This window comes from Indicator indicator, chromosome 18 (genome assembly GCF_027791375.1).
Source record: "Indicator indicator isolate 239-I01 chromosome 18, UM_Iind_1.1, whole genome shotgun sequence".
Lineage (NCBI taxonomy): Eukaryota > Metazoa > Chordata > Aves > Piciformes > Indicatoridae > Indicator > Indicator indicator.
This window is the reverse complement of record NC_072027.1, coordinates 9,281,025-9,306,151: the sequence shown is the minus strand read 5'-3', so window position 1 is coordinate 9,306,151 and position 25,127 is coordinate 9,281,025. Positions and strand designations below refer to the sequence as shown.

The following is a 25,127-nucleotide window of genomic DNA, read 5'->3' as shown; positions in this document are numbered from 1 at the left end:
TGCAGTGTCTCACCTTTGCACTTCAGACACCTCAGCAGCGCATTTTAACTTCTCTTGGCATGAGCCACCAGAAGCAAGTGCAGATGAAGGAATGACTCTGTGTTTTCCCCAGAGTACCCTTCCTTCATCTCTGCCACTGGGGAATAAGCATGGCAGTCATGGAAGCTCTGCTGCCTTGGCTGGGAGAACTGTGTGTGGACTGAGATTACAGTAAGTAATTATGAAAACAGAAATCTTTTCTATCTGTACTCCAGGACAGCGACTCCTGCAGCAGCACTGAGCAAGAGAAGGGTCCCATGTTACTATTACACTGGCTATGGAGAAAGGCACATGGCTGTGTAACAGCAGTGCAGTACCCCACAATGAAGACACCCGCAGGTTGATCTGCCATTCCTGGTGGTACTGCTACTCCTGCAGCTACACAAACCCTTGCACAACCCCTACACTGAGCTGAGACTCCATCATGCTCATGAGGGAGTGTGCACAGTGATGCTCCCCGCTGGCTGCCCACAGCTCCCTTTCTCCCAGCTCCTGCCCTGCCTGTTTATGAGCTTTAGCTTTTACAAAAAGATCTGGCACAAAAATTGAGTAGGTCACAAGCAATAGCAATGATTCTTCTACTTACAGTCAACCATATGCAGTGTCTTACAGCAACACACAAAGAAGTGTCAAGAAGCTGGAGGTGGGTCTTGCAGTGAATTAGAGAGGAACAGATGGCGCTGCAAAGGCTTGCAAGGAAATCAAGGTCATTAAATCACACAAGACTGAGGTTGGCAGTGTCATTATAAATCCGGTGTACTACTGCAGTACCTTTCCCTCTTCTATGAAGAGGGCTGAAAACTGTTTCCACATCAAAACATTCACACAAATGAAACTTTAATTAGTGCAACTGCCACATTAGGAAGAACCACAATACTATCTATAGCAGCAATAAACATAAAACCAGAACCTGACATTTAGCAGGAGATTACTAAAGCCATTTCCAGCAGTATTTAGTACAGCTGGGACTGTGAGTGTTAATTTCCATAATGCTATGTTGTTGCCATTAATGAATGTGCTAATGATCTCTTAATTCTTCATTTAGACTGATAATTGCTGATTAGTACATTTGGGAATAGAGATCAACTGAGCTGGCCTGGGGTTGTGAAGGCTGCACCTGGGATGAACATTTCTGTTTAGGACAGATGCATAAACCCAGAACAAATCATTCCAAAATCACCCCTTGCTCAAACTGAGCTGTGAGGCAAGGGTAAGGGATGTAGCAGGCAGTGGGTACAGCAGGTTTCCCCTGATAACATCTGGCACGTTTTCCACTGTTCATTTAAACAGTAAAGGCAGAAGAGCCCTCTCCAGGACAGAAACAGGAGTATCACAACAGCATAACTGGATTTCTCTAGCAGCTGCATCCACCATACAGCACCAAAAGGTATATATGCACACACACAGATACACAGACATGTCTGTGTGTGTATACACAGATATATTACATTCCTCTATAAACCAAATTCTTTAGGAAAACAGCATTCAATCAGTGTCCCCCAATTCCTAAAGCTGAAACTGGATTACTTCTAAAGAGTCCATAAACATATTTATGCAAAACGAGCTTCTTACCACCAGACATGAATCTGATTTCAGCCTACGTTAAAAAATTAATCTGGGCCTAAGAGGAAAATGGCTAAAACCCCACTGTTTTAAGAAACTCCAGCTATGATAAACTCTAATCTTCAGTTAATTCTAAAGGATTCTATTATACTGAACTCTCTAGCAATTGGCATTTATCAATGTTCCCTTTTAACCAGGGCTGTGTGCAGTAATATAAACTTATTAATACTGCGACCTCTGGACATGATCTTAAATAAGAACATTAGAAGTTCTTTTGGTTGGCAGGCTGCTTTTGCTGTTTCATTTTTAACATGATTTATTTTCTTTTGCTTGAAATGGAATTTGGAGGCTATATTGCTGCATAAATAACATTGAAGCCAAATACAATGTGCTGTAGCTGAACAGAAATAACTTCAGTGTATCTTTTAGCTGTAATCTAAATTAATTACTCGAAAAATCAATTTATGGTAGTTTTATTGTGCTTTTACATAAATACCCAGGTGCTAAGAAATACCCATCCTGCTACCTGTGGGAAGTGCATACTTCTTGGAAGTACCATTGCTATTCCTCCTCTAGGCACAGGGAGAAGTGGATTTGTAAAAACAAAACAGAACAAACCCAAACATTTTAATAATCAATTACTCTTTTCCCCTTCTCAGTTAGAATTTGGCTGCACAAACCCATGCAAGGTCACAAGTCAAAACATGTCCACCTGGGCAGCATGGAAAGAGGATGAGAGGGAGAGTAGCAAGTATAAAGAGGAAATAATCACTCAGAGCAGTTCTGCTTCACTTCAATTCCACTCGTGGCTGACCTTTGTTAGAGGAAGTCTCCTGGCTGGCTGCTCATTCTTCCTCTCCCTCTCTTGGTTTCCCATGCCAGAGGCAAAGGGGTGACAAGAAGCAGCTATGGGTAGACAGGAACACTTGCACTGATAACACACACTGCTTACTGCTTCAAAAAGGTCTTTGAAAAGGGGGCACTGCCCCTAGCACCATTCTGCTCTCTTGAAGAATACTAGTTAAAAAACAGCCTTTAAAAATTATATTAAGGCTTCTGTTGAGAGTTCCAGACGTGATTTCTGGTAACGTGAACAAACTACTGAAAAGGAATTGCCTCCAGCCATGGCACTGCCATCAGCTGAATGTGATGCATAGAGGTCTCCACTGCTCCCTGGCCACCAGCCATCCCCATGGGTGGCCAGGCACAAACCCCTACAGTCTGTGGTGAGAAGCCTTCTCAAGCTGGCACCCCGCAGCAGGAATGACAGTTCTCTCTCAACACCCACCTAGGGTTCCAAATGGAACACAACCCATTACAGGTATGATGAGGAACATCATTTCCACCCTGCACTCAATCCCTGCATAGGTGTTAACCCCACTCATTGCTTGTATATGGCTTAGGCTAATCCACTCTGGGAAGACCAGTTCAGCAATTATCATTATGCAAACTGCATCAGGGATTCTTAGCTCAGAACAAAAATGTTCACACAGGTTACCACAGAAAAGACCAAAAAAATCACCTCCTTGTATAAATAGGCCTTAAGGCTGAGAGAGAACAGTATCTGTTTTTTTTTGAATCCTGCAGAAGCTTTAGCATGTTCTCTCTGATACCTGGAGACTTGTTTCCTGAACATTGCTAGCTCTGGAACTCATAACGTATGGATCTCAGTCATGTGCTTCTTTTTCAACATATGCTGCAGCCACTCCCATCTCCCCCAGCATTTCTATGCATCCTAAAAAATGCTATAAGATCAGTTAACATATGAAAGTTGCCAGGTCCTCAGACTCATCTTTCTGCTGTCCAGTCCTTCTCTTGAGGCCACAGCTCTTAGAGTTAAATGATAGGTGGCATTTCAGCTTTCACAGAAAGAAGAGATTTTTTAATGGTCCTACCCTGGGGCTATAAAAAAAGAAGAAAGGAAAAAAAAATCCTAAACTCAAAATATTTTTCTGTTTAGAAAGCTGTTCATGATTCATATTGCATTTCATTCCTTATTCACAACTCATTATTATTGAGCAATTAAGGATGGAGAATGTTGTCTGTATACATCACCTTTTTTCCTTTAAAAGCTGTGAAGCTGAAATTCAGAATGTACACTCCCCTGGGAGAAACCATTTCCAAGGGTGCACTGTCCGCTATGTATAGTAAAAATTGTTGTCTCAAGTCTGTCTTCATAATTGCTTTCTACTGGTGTAGGAAAAGAGAATCTCTTCCTACTCAATGCTCTCTTCACTGTTCTGCAGAATTTTAAACCCAAGTGCAAAGTTCAGTTTACACTAACATGGTGAAACAACGTTCAGCAAAGAACTTCTCTGGCCCTCTCACAATGGCTGTTATTATTTCTCAGCCTGTCCTTCCCTTTTCCCATTACATAAAGTCCATGACAAAGCATGCATAAAGGCTCTGTGGTCAATAAAATCTGCATTCATACATCAAGTTGAGTGACATGGAAGAATTTGAACAGGTATTGGATAATCTATTTGGTCCTTTTCATTTTCATGCCTGTGACTGGCTGGCTGGCACATAAGACCACCTGTAAGGGTAGTTTTCTGTTGAAACACAAGGATTTGAGATTTTCCATATCTAATGTCTACAATTGTAAAGAGTTCCTAAATATTAGGAAAACAAATGACCAACCATAAGCATGAATCAGACTTCCAAACAGTCACCTCAGAATAAAAATCATTCCAGAAAAGTTCAAGCTAAAGAGGCAACTAAATTTACTGGCAGGTAAGGACCCATGCAGACATGAGACAGCTATACCCCCACTGCCTGGCTGCATTAGGCTCTCAGGAGACAACAACAGAGCTTCTGGGGGTTATAGGTGGTTAGAAACTATCCATTAAGACCTCTTTGTGCATGTTTATAGATTTTATTTATCTATCTGTCCCAAACTCAGGGAGGTTACAAAATCACCTACCAATCACTCCACAACAAAGACCAGAGCAAACAGACCCCATCAGCCACCTCTTAGCAAAAGAGGGTATGGTGACACAAAAATCTATACCAGGACAAGAAATGAGTTGCCATTCATTATTCAGCTGGACAGGGTACTCAGGCTACTTCAAAACCCCATCCACCCATAAAGACGGGGTTACAACAAATGACTTCAGTGCTGGTGTTCAAAACTCAGGAAGGGAACTGAGACATGAAAAGTTCAAGAGATGAGAGAAATGAGATGAACAACCATATAGAAACTCTTAGATTCCCATTATTGGATAAAAATCAAGTTAAGAATTGCCTTCATTCAGTACCACCTATTGAATCGCTATACTTAGCAGGCAAATTTAAAGCATCAGAACAGATTGCATAGTACCCAGTGTGCTAACAACAGCCCTGTCTCTTCACTCAAGTGCAGACAGATTGCATAGTCATACAGACCCACAGCCACTTTTCCCCAGGCTTTGTTCCAACTCGCTGCCTTCCCACAACTAGTTCTTAGAAGCGTTGGTCCCATGGTGCCCTTGTGCACCCAATGCAAAGTCCACAGCCTGGTGCACACTGTGAAACAGAAGGTGGTCCTCTCCTTCTTTAAAGAATTCTCCTCGGATGAGGGAACTCCTCACTGAAGGATTGCACTGGGCTAGTAGCACCTGAACATCTATCTCCCCATAGTCCTTGCAGACCTCTTTGAGCGTGCGTATTCCTGCTGTGTCCAGGAACTGTACTGCACAACAGTCAATCACTATTGTGTGAAACCCCAAAGGTTCAGAGACAAAATCCATGGAGATGCTGGTCTGGTTGCCACCAGAATCCACCTCTTTCTCTTTAAGCATTCGTTTTGCTGCCTTTTTCTTCGCGGCCTTCACCCAGGCTGGGTTGACTCCAGTTTGCTTGTACAGGGTGGACTTAAAGCACTCTTTGTTGATGTAGTAGAGGGGTGCTTCGAAACGAAACACCACAACTCCTGGCTTGGTTTGCAAGTTCTTGTAGGCAGACAGAGACTCATATGTCTCAGACTCTGCCACCCAGCCAAGCAGCGGTGCCTCTGGTCTCTGAGTCCGGAAAATGACGCAGAGCATAGAGAAGCAAACACCAACCAAAAGACCAATTTCAGTACTGATGAATGCTGAGGCTGCCATAGTAACTAGCCAGATCACTGTGTCCACTCTGCTCAAATGCCACATTTTTGGCAGGTCCCTGAACTTCTGCAGGGCTCCTCTGAGGTTTACAATGGTTATGACAGCAAGGACGCATTTCTGAAGAGAATAAAACAAAGGTGCAATCACAAGGAGGACTAATAGGATTACCAAACTAGTCACCATGCCAGACATTTGTGTCCTACAGCCTGTGGACTCTTTGACAAGAGTCTTGGCAAGAGCTGCGCTTGTTGTGAAGCAATAGAAGAAGGAGGGAATGATGTTGCAGAAGCCAATGGCATACATTTCCTGGTTGGCCTTCACAGAGTAACCATGCTTTTTGGCAAACATCTCTGAGAGGGAGACAGTAATGGCAAAACCAATAATAGCTATGGGGATAGCATCCAGAGCCACATTAGGAATCAGGTTCCAGTCTGGAGGGCGGGGTGGCAGAAACCCAGTTGGGATGCGTCCAGCAACGCTCGAGCCATAAGTCTCTCTCAGCTTCCCAAAGTGAGATGCCAGAGTAGCTACCACGATCACGACTAATTCAACTGGTATTGGAGCCTTGAGTCTGGATTTAAAATGTTCATTAAGCTCTTTGGTTGGGATAAGTACAAGAAAGCACAAGAGGCTGGTGATGAGATCACAGATGTTGGTCTTATGTATGTTTCTGAAGATATTCACCCACGTGGATATGAGGGAGCCGATGCCGCTGCTCCGTGGAATGTCTAGGCCCAGGAGATACTTGGCTTGTGAGGTTAGGATGGTGAAGGAGGCACCCGTGACAAATCCACTCAGCAATGAATCGGAGAGGTACACTGAGACAAAGCCCACTTGAAAGAAACCCATGGCCACCTGGAAGGAATCAACCACACAGAACAGATCAGGATGCAAAATTTTCAGATGTCATCACTGTGGGGGCTCTGGAGGGAGGTGGGATGAAAAGACCCACTATGTACCACCCTGAAGGAGAAGACATGGTCTGAACAGCCTCCAGCATTCATCTGCTCTTGGTGCACCACACTTAAATGACATGTATATTTCATCATCTCAATGGCAGCCTTTTCATACAATGCCAATGTTTTGGCTTCGAATGGGCAAAAAATTTTACAGGCACAGTGACAACTAAGAGGAAACTGTGCAGAATGTTCTTTGATAAAAGAAAAGGAAAATAACTGAAGTCTGGAATTAAAAGCTGACATACCACATCCCGACCCAATGAAATGGAGGCCTAAGCTGTAAGACACAAAAAAAGGAAAAAAAAAAAAGCTTCAGGCCACAGCAAGGAAGGTAGAGAACAGATTGTGAGAGCACAGGTGGTTATGTTCAGGACTTGAAGTCTCCAGAGTTGCAATGCCAAGCACAAAATACTATTAAAAAAGGAGAGGACACAAAGGAGTTTCACGCACCACAGTAGCTGAACACTCCCTGTGTTCAGTAACTCCCTGTATCCACTTCCCTGAGCTACAGACTGAGGACATAGGCAAGCCCAGCAGGTTGTGCATGTAGACAATCACCTAAAGAGGAATTAAAACTATTTCCGTGGACTACCCATTTGTTCACCTCCTCTTACCTGATAAACTCCAGCTATGAAGGTCATGGTGGCTCCTACTGAAATTGCATAGCAGCTTTTATCACAGAGCGACTTCTGCGATGTCTGATTCACCGGCAATGTCTGATTCACAGGCACAATGGTGGTGTTCAGATATGCTGCTGTACCCCTGAGAACATCAGGGTCAGCCGGCTCCAAGTCATAGCCAGCTCTCTGTATTTCACGATCCACCACTTGTCCCACCATTAGGCAAAGCACACCGAAGATGCCCACTGAGATGTGGCGGGAGGTTCCAAATATGAAATAAATAATGCCTGCGAAAAAGGATGTATAAAGGCCATAAATAGGTTCCTGTCCAGCCAAGAGAGAATAGGCAATTGACTGTGGGACTAGTAAGACCGCCACGATCACACCAGACATTATGTCTCCAAGTAGGTACTCTCTTAGTTTGTATTTAGGAAGCCACTGAAAGACAGGAAAGAAACTGAAAACATAATCTTTAACTTTGGCTGGAGTGCAGCTGCAAGTTTTCTTTGCTTGTTTAACCACCAGAGCCTTCATGCTCCTCTTTTTCTCTTGGGGTTCCAAGAACATTGCATGATGTAAACTGCGTTCAGCATCATCTCTTTCTGGCATTTCAGTCAGTGAATTGACATAGTTGAATTCTGCCATTGCTGCCATCTCGAGGACTCCCTAAAAACACAAAGATCATTTGCATTAAACCACAAATGAATGTGCTATGCCTATTTTTTAATAGACTGAATACAGTGTTTATGAAAAGCAAAGGCTAAATTTCTCAGTTCAGCACAGAGAAAGCAATTTCCAAGAAAACTTGGAAATTCTCCCCATTACATCCCTGGTAAGCACAGAAAGTTTGACGTTCCTTACAATAAACCTGCTTCTGGCAGTGTCGTGAAATGGAAAAGAATGCAGCAGCACTGTCCCTTTAGGACACTTCCTTGGTAAAACTGTCTGCAGCCTGTTCCACCATGCAAAGATAGACACAGGGTTTACTGCAGTCCAACAGTCACTCCAATTCCGTTGCTGAAAATTAACTACAATTAGTGTATTTCTAGCATTGCACAGCTCAGTCTAAATCTCATTTATGCCTTACACTCCCAAAGTGCTAATAACAGCATATCCCCTTACATGCTAATTACACCTTCTCTGTACAGTGCAAACGTGAAGTAAATTAGTGCTCTATGAAATGTTTAGAACTGAATTAATCATCAAATTGTTATTTGAGCTAGCAGTGGGGAGGATGCCACAGAAAAGTCATTCTCAAAATCTGTTCACTTGATCACCATTTCTGAGGTAGCTGTAAAACATTCACTGCTACCATCAGTTCAGTTAAGCCTCACACACACACAGACATCTCTTAGACTGCAGTCTAGCTGGCTGGAGTCCACAATTTCCATTCTTCCATTCCGGGTTTGATGCTGTCATACCGAGGTATCCAAAATGCCATGCATCAGCCCTATGTAATGGTTTATACACAACCATGCCTCCAGTCATCTGCTAGCTCAGACAGATAAACTACCTTCACTTCTTCTGGCTAGAAGACAATACCAACCCAAGTATCTACAGTCTTAAAACAGCCTAAGCAAATGATCCTAACTGTATCAAAGAAACCCACAAAGAGTAGAAGCAGCTACAGTATTCAACACTTAGATGTGCTTCTCTTTCCATATAAAAACATTCAGAGATTTCTAAAACAGCATTCCATTTAGAAAGTAATTCAGCCTGAGCAACCCAACTCTTCCACCTCACACTGCAACATTCATCTCCCTAGAGCTACCAGGCTACAGCATGCAGAAGGCTATCTAAAGTCAACACACAGGACAGATGTCAATAGAGAGCATACAGAAAATACCAGAAGTTCACATTTTATCTTCTGCCCCTTGCTGGGACTCCCAAAGGGGTTTTTTCATTCGCTACAGAGCCAGTGAACATCTCTTTGGTGGGTAAGCTCCTGCATTCTTTCAAGTAACTGAACACAGCTATTTGCTAGCCTGCCTCTGAACTGCTGCTGAAAGGGACTCATGTTTCAAACAGACCTCCTTGACTCCAAAACCGTGAGTAGTACAATGGCTTCAGCAGGGATGGATTTTCTGCATGAGAAAACCTTCCTGTTACAAGATCCTAACTATACAACTCACGCTCTGTTACATGCTGGAGCAGACTGAACAGCATTCCAGCCTCATATTCTGTGTGAGATACTTAGTAACACCTACCACTCAATCTCCACACCTACCAGGTATTTCTAGAACCACAGCAATGCTTTCCTCCAGCTCTGCCTTATTCCATTCTCCTGTACCTTCAACTCCATGCCTAATTCATCTGACCCACGCATGCAGTCTGCAGGGTGGTCTTCAAACCAGAAAGATTAGAATAACACAAGTGGGGACAACACACTTCTTTGGGGCTGCTATTCTGAGCAGAGGAGCTGCTTAAGGAAAGTCTGGAAAGTCACATTCCAAAAAAAGAAAAAAAGGAAAGAGCAGCTTTTTTGTCTTTTCACGGGTTAGGTGAGATCTAAGTGGAAAATTCCGTAAGTTGCGCCTAAGTCCCATTTCTGGTATTTATGTTCTTATGTCAGTCTTTCATTGGTACAATGATGAAACAAACTGCAAAAAGTGACATACTCAATATCCCAGAGTTATCATGCTTGGAGGAGAACCCATCCCTACCTTCCACATATCTAATCTCATCCACCTGTACAGTATTACAAAGTCCTCTCAGGGATTAGCAGGGATAACAGCCTGCTCAAGGACAGCACTGGCCAAAAAAAAAAAAAAAAAAAAACCAGCAAATACTATACAGTGAGAATGAAGTGAACATAGCATACAAAGGAGGGTGTCTGCAGTACTCTGCATAAACACATTCTACAGTTGCATTTGCACAGTTTCACTCACGTCACTAGCACGGTTACAAATCAAAAAATCTTTTCAAACAAAGCTCAATAAATCAATACTGCAAAAGTTGAGGGGAAAAAACTCCACCCCAGACTATTTTATGTGTAGTGAATTACTTGTTTGTTTTCTGAGATTTTAGTAAAGATTTTAACAATGAAAATCCATCCAATTCCTCTCTCCCTCATCAAGGATTTGTGGACACCTCACTCAAACCTGGGAGTTTGTTTTTCACCATGCTAGGGAACCCCAACATGAAACCTAGAAATCAGTTTAGTTCTACACAGTGCTGTAAAACATCTGCACAGTAGACAGCCACTCATTTTTTTCAATTATGTCTAGACAGTGGCAAAATGTTGTCAGTAAAAAGCTTTTTGGCTACTGAACTCTGAGCACATACTGGATCTTTGTCTTTACCTGCATGGTAACTTTCTCTACGTGGCATGAAAAGGTCCCTTTATTACAGAGTCACTGCCTCTTGCAACGTCAGGACACTAGGAAATGACACAATTTGCAACACCCATTTCACCCTTCTCTGCCTGAAAGCACCACTCTGTGTTATTTTTGTAAGCATTTAGCCCAAGTTTGCTTAGTAAAACTGGATTCTGTTCTTAAAGAAAACACCCTTTGATTCAGTACACTGAAAGACATTCTGTATATTTAACTTGAGAAAGGAGCTACTACTGTGCTTTTTATTTTGAAAGCTGTTGTTTATATACAACTAATTTGTATGTCTAGAATTCACTTTTATCAGCTCCTTTTGGCCTGAGTAAGATCTTCAGGGGATGTCTGATTGCCACAAAGCTTTACTCACAATACAAATAAAAATACTACAACACAGAACAGAGGACATTTCCAGTACCATTCTGTTATCATGCAACTGCCACAAAATAAAGATATGGGAATGTACTGCATTCTTGAGATCTGATGACTTTTACAGACTATTTCTGGATCCCATCTGGGCCTTTCTTACTGATCCCATGACATGGCAGAGGTGAGCTAGCATCTGCCTAGTGTCTGTCTTTAGGGAAACATTACCTGCACCACAGAGCCTTGCTGGCTCAGACCTTGACACAGTAAGATTATGAGGCTCACTCACCTGCCAAATAACATATTACAAACTTAAATCTACATGTGAGCATTTAGGAGTAAAAACTACATCAAAAGTAGTGTTTCTGCAACATTGAGCTGTTTTCCAGATTACTTTTCTGAATTTCATGTGCACGAGTCATCTCTGCAAGGGATCATTACCCACCTTCATGTACACATTTGTTAGACATGAGAAGTTGCATGCACTAAAATGCATGCACTTTAGTGACTTACATAATCTAAAGAGGCATGAATAATTTCTTAAAAGATGTAAAGGAGAAGGAGGTGAACCAGAAATACGAGTTCAATACAAACTGAATCAGAGTTGGGCTACTACCTCTGGGACTTGGAAAATCTCACCCTAAAAGTATAAAAGGAAAGTGTATCATAGCATTTAGATAACTAAATTTTTATCATTACTTTTGTTGGATGACAGCCTTTCTTCCAAATAATCTCTTAACTGTTGTGAAGCAATAAGGAAATTTGGTATTGCCATGATAAAACTGATATAGGCACTGGAAAAGCACTGCATCCACCTTAGAAGAAAATTCCAATTTTTGACAAAGTCCTTAACATCCTCCAAAAAAACATTCAAGCTACAAACCTTTACTTCAGCAAGACTTAAAAGTCGTGTGAATACTGAAATCTTGCTAAGAACCATGAAATTACATACAACATTCACCAGGTTTAGCAGCACGCGGGGGGGGGGGGGGGGGAAGCTTCCTTACTATCAGCAAAATAACCACTTCACCACTCAAGTGGGTAAACCTGCAAAGCCAGATGATAAAACCTTGTTTCCATGAGAAATTTCATTACCTCCTACTTCAAATCTCAGCTCTCACCAGCAGCAGGCTGTCCACCAACATTCACATTGCCTCTAGCCTCTTTGGGGAGGGTCCCATGGAAGTCCGCAGCTCCGCTTGCAGGAAAGTCTGCCTCCGAGAAGGCAGCTGCACATCGAGTGCGTCGGTTATATTGCCTTGCCCTGCCCTGTGTGAAGCAGATCTCTCTAGAAGATAGCTGGCTGTGGCCTCACACCGTGCTCCAGCAGCTTCCACCTGAACTGGAGCCGTTACACAGTGTTTGCCACGCAATTTTTTCAGCAAGTCATTTCTGTGTGAGGACCCTCCTCCCGCTCTTAACGTTAGCTAGTAGAGGTAGAAGACTGAAGAGCTGTGTTCAGACAGAGGAAGCGCTGCCTCTGAGGCATTTCCTCAAGCAGTGGCTGCCAGCCCGGCCTCGCATATGGAAGGGAGCAGCGACAGCAGGCTCTATGTGCAGGGCACCGGACTCTGCAAGAGACCCCTCAGGCTCCGAACGGAAAGCCATGAACAGGGCTAGCACTGGCTAAGGGAGGGCTTCAAAAAATGCCGGATTTTTTGTTTTGGTTTGGGTTTTTTTGGAGGGGAGGAGGGCAGTTGGTCTCTGGGGTACTTGTTTCTTTAATTAAAATCTGCAAGAAGAACTTACAGCAAGAAGCAATCCACGCGCTTTTTACGGTCCTAAAATTGGTGGCTTTTTGCTGAGATCTTGTGTGTTGCTTTGGAAGCCAACCGACATTTTCGTTTCCAGGCGCATGAAAAGGAAACTGTAGCGCTGTTAATACAAGCTTCTCTCATCCCATTGACCCCAATACCCCTTCCTTCACCCCCAGGCCCTCCGGCGAGCAGACACCCCCTCCCCGACAGCGAGCACTCTCCTCCTGCCCCACGGCTTTCCTTTGCTTTCATCTTCTTAGCTTGAGGCACCGTCTTTGCGACCCGCTCCACAAACCGGGATTATGAGCAGGAACCGCGGCAGGCCCACAGCAAGACCCCATTGCCGACCAGCCCCCCACACCCCCAGCCCTCACCCAAGGCCTGAGCCCGCCCGTTTCCCTCGCCGGCCTCCCTCGCCTCACGACACCACTGAGGCGCCCACTCACCGCGGGGCCGCCGGCACTGCCGGCTACGAGCGGACCTAGTGCGGACGGGAACGACTGATCGGCCACAGTGACTCCCGCCGGCCCGGCCCTGCGCCGCGCCCCCGTCCGCCTCCCCGCGAAGGGGCCGAGAGCGGCGGGCAGCGGAGGGGAGGGTAGGGCCTCGCCTCTTCGCAGCCCGCCCGGCGAGGGCCGGGCCGGCGGAGAGGCCGCGGGGGGCCCCGGAGCTAGGACAGAGCTGCGGCGGAAGCGAGGCCTGGCCCCCAGAGCCACACGTACAACAACACACACCCTTCCCTCCCCCCCTTCAGCTTTTACTTTCTAATTAATGCTAAGCGTGTTGACAATTAGGAGCGGCCTGAAAATGCCTGGTGCAGGAGTGGCTCACTGATTGTGCCCTTCACCCTGGAAAAACAGGGACCCTGAAAACCGCAGGAACTCAGGAACCCACGTTTCTATTAACTAAATCACACTTGCACTTTGAGAGATTAATTATGTGTAGGTAACCTGACAAGAAATGACTGTCACAGATACCATAACGATGGATGACAGAGAAAATTACCTCATTTTGCCTGGTTCCCCCAGCAAAATGCTCTCTGGATTGTCTCGTTGTCCCTCTTTGCCCTGATAACAAAACCGATGTGCTTGGGTTATTGCTAGCATTCAGGCTAAAATCCTTCAGTGGTGTTTGCTCTTATGTCTGCAAGGTACTTTCAACTGGAAGGACAGAGGATCTTTGACGATGTTAGCACTGAAAAATACCAGGGGGTTGTCTCTGGACTGGAGGTTCAAGGTTGGAGGGGCCCTACCCAGCCTCATCTGCTTTTCCTTCACCATTTGCACAACATAGGAGACCTTCTCCGAAATGGAACATTGCCTAATATTTGCGTTTCAGGTGGGACCTTGAGCTGCCTAAAATATCCCATCAATACATGGGCAGAGAAAGTGAGACCAACCTGAAGCCTGCAGAATCGATGCTCATGTCTTCTGGCATTAGGCAAATGCTATAAATCTTGCTGCAGAAATACAGAATATATCCCATAGTAAACATTTACTCTCTCCAGAAAGGTTTAACTAGCTGTCACAGTAAGAACAGACAAGTTGCAAAGGAAATAACAGAGATCCCTCCTTCTTCTCTGGCTACACACTGTCAAGAGCACCAGCAGCTCTGACTTACCAATCCTCATAGGGATTTTGTCTCCATTCAGCCTGCATCTGGAGCTAAACTATTGCAGTTGCTCTGTCACCCAGTGACCCCTCCCCAGCAGAGAGGGGAGACTGAGAAAGAAGACCCAAGGGCTGAAACAAAACCAGATTTAACGAAACAGCTAAAATAATAACAATGCCATATAAAGGATACCAAGCTATAGAGAGCCCAGTGTATGTGTGGCAGTCACAATGAACAGGAAAGCAGTCCTTGGGAGCAGAATGATAAGTGAGCCCTTCCAGAAATGGGAAGAAGCCCCAGGCAGAAAACCCAAGAGATCCAACTCTTAGCAGGCCTCCCCTTTTATAGCATGACATTTATGGCCTGGGATACACCTGTAGCTGACTCAGGTCAGCTGCCCTGGCTGACTCCAAACTGATAACAGCCTGCAATCCATGGCTGGCCTAGGATTCTATCCCAGCAAAACCAGGAGAGAGATTTCCACAGAAGTTTTAACTGAGTCTGAAGTATATGGTGACTCCAAGACTACTAGAGCAGATCATTGTGAGGAGGGACACCTATGACAAAAGCATTAAGAGGAGCCTTTTGTGTAAGGACGCTGCAGGAGCTTAGTGAGAAACAACAAAACCAAGCAATGGGCATTTGAGCATTTTCACTGTTCTAGAGGCATTGTTTGTGGAACAATTTGGATCATCAAATGCAGCATGTCTTCATGGAAGAAACAGGATATCCTTTAGGAGCACAAATAAAGAACTTGATTTAAAAAAAAAAAAAAAATCCAAAGCATTATTTTTTTTCCTACTCACTGCTATCATTAGGGTTGTGGTTTTTTTACTGTACACTGATTTTCTACAAAATGGGGGAAAAACCCCAAGTAAATACTTAAGATGTGTAAATCATTTAACTTCCCCGTGATTTCCTCTTCTTGAGGTATATTAAATTTTATGGTGAATGTATTTCCTTGCTAAGGGAACTGTTGGTCTTGGAGAAATGTACCTCTGGGCTCCTCACACTCCAGTCTCCTGTCAAGGAATGGTTAGCTGGGGCTTGCTGACACAAACACTAGCATGTGCCATCTGCCCACCCTACTCAATCTGCCTGTCAAACCTGCTGCCTCTGCTTCTCCAGATTGTCCCATCATAGTTATATTATAAAATCTTCAGAAATCAGGTTCTCAGGTGGCAAAATAATCTTGAAAAACACTCCATTCTGTTCCACCAGGCACATACTCCTAGGCAGCTCTATACACCACAGCCATGAAAGCCCTCCCTGCCTTACCTCTCATCCAGCAACCCTCATACAGTCTCAATTTCAGAGAAGTCTGTCTTTGCTAATACTATAGCAGGCAAATGTATGGGGGAAGCAAACTGCACCATCAGCTTAGTATCTAACTCAGAAAATCTACCTTCCTAGGTATTAACTTTCATCCAAAAGCTTTGTGAGCCTGCAGCAGTATTAAAAAGGGTTTTTTTCCCCCAGTCTACTTGAAATTAAATCTTTTTTTCTGCCATATAGCAGCAATCACAAAGTCCTTATCTCTTGGCTCACGTTAGTTTTGCCTAGAATAGTCACCTATTTTTGCTCCATTATGACAAGTGTTTGTATCAGCCCCAAACTTGAATCCAATAAGCCTAGCAGTGAAAAGCTACATGCATTTCCCCCTCCATATTAGATGCTAGGCAAGTTCCATCCAAGCAGTTATTGTCTTTATAGTCAACATGTGTTGTGAGAAGGGGGATGGGAGGAACTTAAAAATACTGTGCTTGAGTAAAGCTCCTGTGCTCTTAGTGATTTACAGCAGCACAGCACTGAACTTCATTGGCTAGTCATGTGTGCTTCACCTGGTGTGAAAGCAATAGCTACATGGCAACCAGAGAGAAGCCCAAGTAATAAAAGTGCCAAAGGATAGGCTCACTTCTTTTGCCTCATTTGAGTGGTTGAGCGCAGCTGTCCTCTGCATCTCACTGGCTCCAAGCAGTAAGGGAATATTTGCAGTCACCTTGAACTACTGCTGAGCTTTCCAAATTTGGCCACTTTCCTGTTATGCTGACAATTGATGTGAGCAACGGACTAAGGGCTGTGGATCCATTACAGCTTGGCATGTCTGTTTAAACCATGAAGGGAGACATCACTCTGAATCCAGATAGATCTTGCGGAGTTTAGTTTTTTAATCCCTGCAACTAGGTAGATGTTGATTACCACAAGTGACACAATAGAGCTGTATTCATGAATCCTAATTTATATAGAAGCACCCAGAACTCTAGCCTTTATTTCTTAAAGATGTTTATGTTGGCAACCTTGGTTGGAAGCAGAATACTTTTATGATTTGAAGCAACACCCAGACTGTGAATCTTCATGTTGGACCTGAACCACAGCTAGGCACAAAATATTTGGCATCAAAGACTTAGCCTATCTCCCTGGCAGTGCCCATGAAATCCCTTTGTGGAGTTGATATGTGCAATCAGGGCTACATCTGGAAGGCTCAGCATGTGCTTGATCAGAATAGAACATCTGTAACACATGGAAATGGAGCCTGTAAAGCACCTTATCCACTGCTGACCATATTTCCCATGGCTCTGTGAGTACTCTGTAGGAGAAGTGTTAAAATGTGGCTTAAAGGCTGACAAAGCTGGTTTCATAGAGAGGTAATCAATTCTTTACTACAGCATTGCTTTTAATAGCAGGTATACAGAGGAGGTCAAGACTCTTGGCAGGTTTCCATTGATAGAGGACATACTAAACAGTATTTAACTTTCTTCCCTCTCTTTTGTTTTTATCTCTCCCTTACTTCTGGGGCTTTTATGAATTGTCCATTTCATTGAAGTTTGGCAAAGGAGAGTCCGAGCCACTAGCTTTGTCCTGTGGGAATACACAAAACACAAAAAATTCACTTACTATAGAGTAATGTTTTCTTGCTATGTTAATACATATTTGACAAGTTGTTTCCAAGGACAGCTTTGCATTACTGCTGAAAAAAAATATTTCTTCTCCCTCCCCAGTTTAGAGTTAACAGCCTGGAAAAAAACCAGACATTAATATGTTTGTAGAAGACTGAGTTCACAAGACAAATTAATGGCCATGCAGACTGATTTAAAAATATATCTCTAGATTTGAGGCTGCCATTATAGTAAATGAAAGCAAATGTAGGCATTATAGTCAATGAAAGCAAATGTAATGTTAAGCTGCACTGTGTAATTAAAACTGTTTGATCACTTACCTCTACCAAAGTTCATCTTCAGTGGTGGTGTCATTTTGTATTCTTCCTCAAAACCTGGTTGGCTTAGAGTTAAAACAAATATATTTGCATTTAGGGCAAGACAGCATTGTCCTCAACCTCCTTATTAAATGTTGTCCTCAAACACATTCCTTCCAAAATTAAATTCTACCATCAACCTGTCTCCCTAAGAAATGCTTGTCAGAAGAGAGTATTTTTTCCCTGCAAAAACTGAGGTGAAGAAAGTATGATTTTATTTGGAATTCATAAACGAAGCAAAATCTGTTTGCAAACTAAGCTTTAGTTGCAACAATTAAAAAATATTTTAAAAATATTTTAAATAACTTCTAACTAAGTTTTCTTTGAAAAAGTTTGTAGAAAAGGTGCACCCCTGTTGTATCCAGCAGAAATGCATTTGAGTATTGGACTAGTGCCATCTGAACAGAAATTCTGCTTACACATTTATTATCTACTTCAGCATTTAGATTTGTCTGGGAATCCTTTCAGGGACTGGGTTTGCTCCAGCTCTTGCTCAGCTGATGGAAACCTCTCTTTCCTCAGAGCAGGCTCAGACTTTTATTGAATACTGAGCAAACCCAATATCCCCTTTGGGCTGAAGGTAAATGAGTTCTCTAGTGAATCCCCGGAGATTTCTGCCAATACAGATTTTAAGAACTGTGGTCTGAGGCTGTAGTCCTGCTGGACTCACTTCTGGCAAGAAGAGGAGACGTATGCAACAAAACACTGTTCACAATTTTAGGTGAAGGATTTTCTCCCTAAGATTCACAGCCTCAGGCCAGAGTCCTGGGGAATAACTAGTGTTTTTGAACACTTACTCTTTGAACATTTTCCAAGGTTTGAATCCCCACTGTAAAGAAAGTGTTGAATGTTAGTGCCGTATAAAACACAAATCACACCTTGTTAATAACGAAATAAGAGACATGAATAAATCTGACCCCCTCTTCTGAGAGAAAGGGCAGTCTTCTAGACTCTGCTTGGCTTGACTCTGCTTGAGACCAAAGCAGAGGAGTGCAGGACACACGTCCCTAAATGAACAACCACTGGAAAAATTTGCAGGGAACACTTTGAGTAAAGATTTACCTGTACTCAGTAATTTGGTAGGCGATTTCACCTAAGAAAGATAGAGAAGAATGTTTTACAAAGCTGGCAATGCATTCAGGTTTGCCCTGGATCATGAGATCAGAGGGATAAACTAGGTGAGGATGTGGGACAGCAAACAAAAAGAACATTTCTTGAAAGCATGATTGAGCACCCAGAGATTTGGGAGGTAGGTGGGAGCAAGAAACCACATCAGAGGAGAAGTTGGCTTTATGATAATTAGGAGCAGATTGCTTCCCCTTCACCCTCTCCTCTCCAACACCCCACGATCCCACCTGAATCCTCATCAGCCCCTCAAGGCCATGCCCTGCATGAAGGAGCCAGCACCCAGAAGCCATCAGCCTGGCTCACTGAATGCCATGGCTTTCTGTGTTCTGCTCAGGTCAGTGGTGCATGGCCAGTGGCTCAGGTGTCTCACTCACGTTGCACCAGACTCAACAGTGCACCCATCTCTTCCATGAAGTTCTCTCTTGAGTGCTGGTAGCAGGCAATCCAGGCCTCATCCATCTGCACCACTGCCACATCCATTGTTCTGATGCTGAAATCCTGACTGTAAATCCTAGAGCACAGGCAGTCATTTCACCCAGGAAAACCATTCAGCATTAGAAAACTAACAAACTCCTCTGTTAGAAAGCACTCTGCAGAGTGCTTTGACATCATCAAGTATAAGGCAGACAGCTATCTGGTAAGTCTAAGTGAGTTGCAACTGTTATATGTTCTCATTTGACAAAGTCTTCTGCTTATCAAACCTGGATGGGCACTTTCAAATGCTGAAAATGAGAAGGGGAAGCATTTTGCTAACAGCCTTGTGTGAACAGTGGTTTGACCTGCTGCAGGCAGGCTCTTACTGTTCTAGTACAAGCATCGTTATAGGAAGTGCCAAATGTATTAAATGGTGTCCAGGCTTCTGGAAATTGACTTTGATCCCACAGGCTAGATTTTGACTGTGAGTAATGGACTGTGCTGCTGCCAGCACAGCCCCTAGGCACACAGTGATTCAAACTTATCCTTACAATCCAAGTTCAAGTTCAGCTTTAATTTGTACAAGTTACAGAGATGACATCTTAAAATCCAGCTAGACACTGAGCAATCCCTTCATGGAGCTGGGGAGTTTAGTGCTGCAGCAAAATCTCTTGTGGATCTGTAACTTAATGTTGGTGTGGCCTTGCAGCTGACACCCAGGTATCAATTAGGAAGTGTTAAGTTGTAAATTAAATGTATCACTTGCAAGAGAGGGGATAATAAATCTGTTTAGCTATTAAGCTTGCCCACAAGCAGAAGCAAAAAGTGGTGGAAAATGAGCCAGTTAACTCTGCAGCCCAAGGCTGTTCACTGGCACTTAGCTGGAGGAGTGTCAGCAATACGCATCTGGGAGGGTGTTGCTGTAAACTGAGCCAGACAGGGTTCATCTCTGGTAAGACTGTTTCCCTGGTTAGAAGCACCAGCAGTTTTAACCAGAATCCAGCAAGCATGTAGCTGCCAAGGAAACTGAAACTTAAAGGGCCACTGGAACAACAGGTAGATTATCTCTCCACCCTCAATAATTGTGTGCATGTGGTGCCCTCTGGCTCAGTGAGAATAGGGAGCAGCTTTGCAACATACTGTGTTTAGACAGAGGTGCACAAGCAGTGGAGTTTGATCTCAGCAACACTATTTTTTTCAAAGAATAAAACAAGTGTTTCCAGGTGCAACATACCTGTCCTTGATCAGTTTAAATTCCTACAAACAGGATTGCCAAAAAAAAAAAAACAAAACCCAAAAACGAAACAAAACAGAATTGTTAGTGTGATTCCCAGGAAGGGCAGCTGGCAAGAAATAGTCATATTGGTGAAGAAAAACAGAATACTGCTGCTTACTTTGAAGAAGTGGAAAACATCTGGTTGCTCTCTCATCTTCTGCAATGACTGAAGATGCTCCACAGCTTCATCTCTCCTTTTTTTCATTTCCTCCTTCACTTTGGAAATTCTTGTCAGTTCTTCTTTCTCGCTGGATTCAATGTCACACAGGATCCTAATCTTTTCCTGAATAATCTCTGTCTTCAGCTGTTCAAACAGCTTTTCCATCTGGGAACTCACTGTTTTTGTATTGGTCTAAAGGAACAGGTAAGACAGTACTGGCACAGGTACTCAACACTTCACCTTAGTGTTTCTCTTTATTAATTAAGACTCTACCTATTCTTTGCACTGTGGTTAGAAGGAAGCAGACAACAAGCATTTGCTTAGAATATCCGATTAAACAGAGGGTTATGAAAATTAATACTGATAAAGTAACAAAATCAGAAAAAAATCATCTGACAGTATGTGAACTATGTCAGTACACACTGAAAATCCCTCTTTGTAGACTCAGGTGATTTTTTTGTTGTTGTTGTTGGGGGGGGGGGGGTTGGGTTTTTTCTTTAATGGATAGAAAACTTTAAAAATACATAATGATATGTACAGTCTGCAGTGTGCCAGTCCTGCAATCTGGTCTGTGCAACAATAAATGGTGGAGAGCCTTACTGTGGGGCTCCTGTGGAGCTATGCTGGGGAGGCTGGAATAAAGTTTGGCTTCTGGCAGTTTCTTACACCAGTGTTTTCCCTATATTGGGCTGTATCTCTTTCTATTCATCTACTTCTAAGAGTATAACTGCCATTACTTATTTCTGGGAGATTGTGGAGGATAGATTCTATGAATTAGTGATGGCCTGGGTACCAACCTTGAGCTGCTGCTCACTTTTCTGAAGTCCTTCTAGAGCAGTATTTAAAGCGTTTTCACGTCCTTGCAGCCACGTCTCCATGTCCAAGAGTTCACCCTAGCAGAAGGATAGACAGCCTTGAACTTTACAGCAGGGCAGCAGCACAGGTGGCTTTAAATCAGACTAGCAGTTTGTTGAGCTGGTGAATCGGTGTGGGCATGTTCTACCTGCATGCTTTCACCAGTAAGTCCTATAGTAAACTGTGTTCACTTCCCACGTCATAGAGATAGGGCATAACAAAAACTGGTTGATCTTAAAATCCTTGAAGTTAACGTTCATTGTTTACATATGTGTGACTTTTTATGTGGTAGGTTAATACGCAGCCTTCCTTTTGAGTAAGTGAATTTCACTTTAAATGAATAAATCTCACTTTATGCATTAATGCTTTGGTCCTGCCAGGATCTTCACATTTGCCTGTTGTACTCCACAATGACACATTTCACAGGGGACACTGAACCTCATTCTTTGGAGATTAGACAGTTTTTGAATGGTTCTGGTTGCTCACTGTTTTTACACCTTGAGCACCCATGAATGGCCACAGCAGACACAGCTGCCAGATTCCCATTTCTTTAATAAAAATGCCAGAAAGCTGAGGTTTTCCATAAGATATTTGTCACAGCTGGAGAGTTTTGTTTTGTTTTCTTAATTAAGACAAATAATAAAATTTACTGAGGTTACTTGCACCAAAATGCTTTTGTAATTCCTCCTGACCTCCTGAAGAGCTGCTCTCCTGATTTTCCTGGCTGCCCTGGGGAGTTTTAAAAAACCCAAACAAATGAAACAAACAAAAAAAAAAAAAAAAAACCAAACCCAGAAGAGTATGCAGCTGGTAACCCAGCTTACCCATGGAGATGGCTTCCCCATAACAGTGCAGTGTTGCTCTTTTACCAGCTCCAGAGATGATGGTAACGGCTCCTGTCCTACACCGCCCCTTTCTGTTTGGCAGCCCTGAATTTATGTAACTTGGGGGACAAGGTAAGTTTGTGATATGTATAACTCCAAAGGACACTGGGGCCCGTCCTGAAGTCCAGAGCAAGCCAGGTGTTCCCTGCCAATGCACTGGGAAACCTGTGGGTTTCTGCAGGGTGTTTTGCCTGGCCTGTAGATTGAGCCCAGCAATTTAAAATGCAAGGCAGTGAGCGAGCTAGCAAATGCACTTTATCCCCTCAGTCTCAGTAGATTTGGATGCATTTCAAAACCAGCAGGTGTACTCAAAGGCAGGGTCATCAAGGGCCCACTGGGCTGCTGGCCTGGAAAAACTAAGAGCAGAGGAAGGAAGGAGATAGAGGGAAGGGCCTCGAGTGGCCAAAGTCCAGCAGTGGTGAACTGAGGCTCTGTGGAGGAAGAGGCTTCTTTATCCCTGCAGGAATGCCAGTGGCAGTTTGCAGCTGCCCGGAGCTGCAAAAGGCATGCATGGGACAGCAGAGCCCTGCACCTCTCTCACACACAGAGCCATGTCAACACACGCCGCAGGATCTACCCACCCTTGTCCTGGCCAGCCCCAAATCAGGCTGCTTTCACAACACAAAGGAGGAAATGAAAAAACACTTTCCACCACAACGCTCCAGGCCTCACTGGAGTGGACAGTAAATACCTCAAGCTGCTGCCTGCCTGCCCTCACTCCACCTTCCCCCTTTCCCCGGTGAAAGCCTTACTTCCCCTCCCATGGCTTCCCCCCTTCCTGCAAGTCAGGAGGTGGGGGCCGTGGTTTGAGGAGAGTCCCTTACCAGCTGTTCGTCATAAGCCTCCTTCAGGGTGATGATGTCGTGGCCCTTGTGCTGTCCCGCAATACAGCAGAGCAAGCAGATGTACAGCTTCTCATCCCGGCAGTAGCACTCCAGCAGCTTGCCGTGCTCCTGGCACCTCCTCTCCTCTGCCACACTGCCAGTGCCCACCTCCACCAGTACGTGGTCCTGCTGGGAAGCCGTAGCACTGTGTTTGCTCAAATGGGCCTGGCATAAATATGCATCACACATCAGGCAGGTTTTCACTGCTGGCTGGGACTTCTCCAGGCAGAAGTCACAGAGAACCACTGCCTTCCCGTCTTCAGAGCCATCCTCATGTTGCCCTTTGGAATTGGTGGCCAGAAATGTCTCCACAATGCTGCACAGCTGAAAATTCTTCTGCAGCTCGAAATCGGGCCCCAGCTGAATCTTGCACATAGGGCAGGAGGCAGGGAATTGCTGCTGAGAATCGAGTACCTTCTGGATGCACTGCTTGCAGAAGTTGTGACCACAGCTCAGCATTACTGGGTCCTTATACAGATCCAGGCAGACAGGACAGCTGAGCTCATTCTCCAGGCTGGTAGCCCTTTCAGATTTTTCCCCAGCTTTTGCCATGGCTGTAGAAATTGCGGGATAGCCCGCCTGCGAGAAACGAAACTAAAAGGACTTCCTCGGCGTTGTGCCCTGGTAGGAGGTCCAGCCGAAAAGACCAGCCCCAGTGCAAGAAATTCCACACTAAGGAAGACAACCGTGACAAAAAAGAAACGGCAAGAAGCTCTTCTGGGGGATCTTTGAAGGCAAGACAGCGACTGGTCTGCTCCGAGTGGCTCGCAGCTGGTGGGAGGCCTGCCGAGGCAGCGTGGGCAGAGCCGACTCTCGGTCACCGTGGAGACCACCGCGGGAACAACTTAACCTGGCTTGTATCGCGGTGAAAGCCTGAAAAAGACGTTTTGAAAATAGCATTTGTATAGGCACACACCTGCAGTCCCACTAGTTTGGTTTCTCAGGATGGTAAGAAAATGTTTGTAACATCTTGGTTTATATTTCAAGGGGCAAGCCTAAGCCCTGAGGGAACGTGAAGCAAAACTAGCATTGCGAATCGTTCACCTGGAGGACGCCATACCCCAACAGCTCTGAGTGCCCAATATCTGAAGACGGAGATTTAGCCCTGCCCTGAATCTGTGTATCTGGAACTCTGGAAATTATTTATCCCTGTGCTGCAAGCAGCTGTGTCCCACACCCTCACGGCTTTGCTAGTGTCATCCATGTCCAGGCCACCATCCCAGCAGCCTCTTACATGCGCTTGGCCAAAAGCCTCCTCCAGAGGGGGGATACTGTGGTTCCTCTGGGAACCAACAGTACAGCACAGCATGCAGATGCAGACCAAATCTGTCTTGCAGTAGCACTCCACAGTTTGCCGTGCTGGGGGCTTCCCCTCTCATTCAAAACACGCCACAGGGCTCCATCAGGACACAGTTCTTTGCTCTGTGTTTGCTCAGGTGGGCTTGGCACAGGAAGGCCTCACAGGTCAGGCGGGTCTTCATGGCTGGCTGGGGCTCCTGAAGACAGAAATCACACAAGATCACCTTGTCTGGCCCTTACCTGCGCGTTGCACTCCGTGGTTTTCCTTCTGATGAACTGCAGCGTTCAACAGCTTCTGCACTATGCTGTGGAGCGGAACCTTGGGCTCCTGGGCATCTGGAAGGGCCCTGACGGCTTTGCCTGGCAGCCCCATGCCTCCTGGACACACTCCTTGCGGAAGCTATAACCATAGCTCAGGGACACTGGATTGTTGTAAATGCTCAGGCAGTTGGGACAGGTGAGATCCTCCTCCAGGCCGACCATAGCACCCAGCTCAGCCACGGTGCCTGAGCTGTGGGACAGGACTGAGGGGCCAGATGTGGGGAGAAGCAGGAAATGATGGGTGCCTCACCCTGCGGGTGGGGACCTGCTGCCACTCAGCTGCCTCTCAGCTGCTTCTCAGCTATCATGCTGGCTGAAGCCTTG

General features: G+C 44.6%; 2 protein-coding genes and 1 long non-coding RNA gene across 3 annotated transcripts; all 3 read right to left on the bottom strand.

The window, feature by feature from the left end:
- Positions 1–4,539: 4,539 nt before the first annotated feature.
- On the bottom strand, positions 4,540–12,082 carry SLC26A2 (solute carrier family 26 member 2). Its single transcript, XM_054389040.1, has 3 exons — positions 12,057–12,082; positions 7,261–7,932; positions 4,540–6,542 (listed from the first exon to the last, which is right to left on the bottom strand). The coding sequence occupies exons 2-3, from the start codon at positions 7,918–7,920 to the stop codon at positions 5,037–5,039; spliced, it is 2,166 nt and encodes a 721-aa protein (XP_054245015.1). The 5' UTR covers positions 7,921–7,932; positions 12,057–12,082; the 3' UTR covers positions 4,540–5,036.
- A 4,913-nt stretch (positions 12,083–16,995) lies between these two features.
- On the bottom strand, positions 16,996–18,675 carry LOC128973122 (uncharacterized). Its single transcript, XR_008489282.1, has 4 exons — positions 18,645–18,675; positions 18,380–18,411; positions 17,547–17,608; positions 16,996–17,188 (listed from the first exon to the last, which is right to left on the bottom strand). It is a non-coding gene; the product is annotated as an uncharacterized LOC128973122 (long non-coding RNA).
- A 401-nt stretch (positions 18,676–19,076) lies between these two features.
- Positions 19,077–23,735, bottom strand: LOC128973165 (E3 ubiquitin/ISG15 ligase TRIM25-like). Its single transcript, XM_054389385.1, has 5 exons — positions 23,124–23,735; positions 21,358–21,453; positions 20,519–20,752; positions 20,359–20,381; positions 19,077–19,221 (listed from the first exon to the last, which is right to left on the bottom strand). Exons 1-5 carry the CDS (start codon positions 23,733–23,735, stop codon positions 19,077–19,079), a joined length of 1,110 nt encoding a protein of 369 aa, XP_054245360.1.
- Between the last annotated feature and the right edge of the window lie 1,392 nt (positions 23,736–25,127).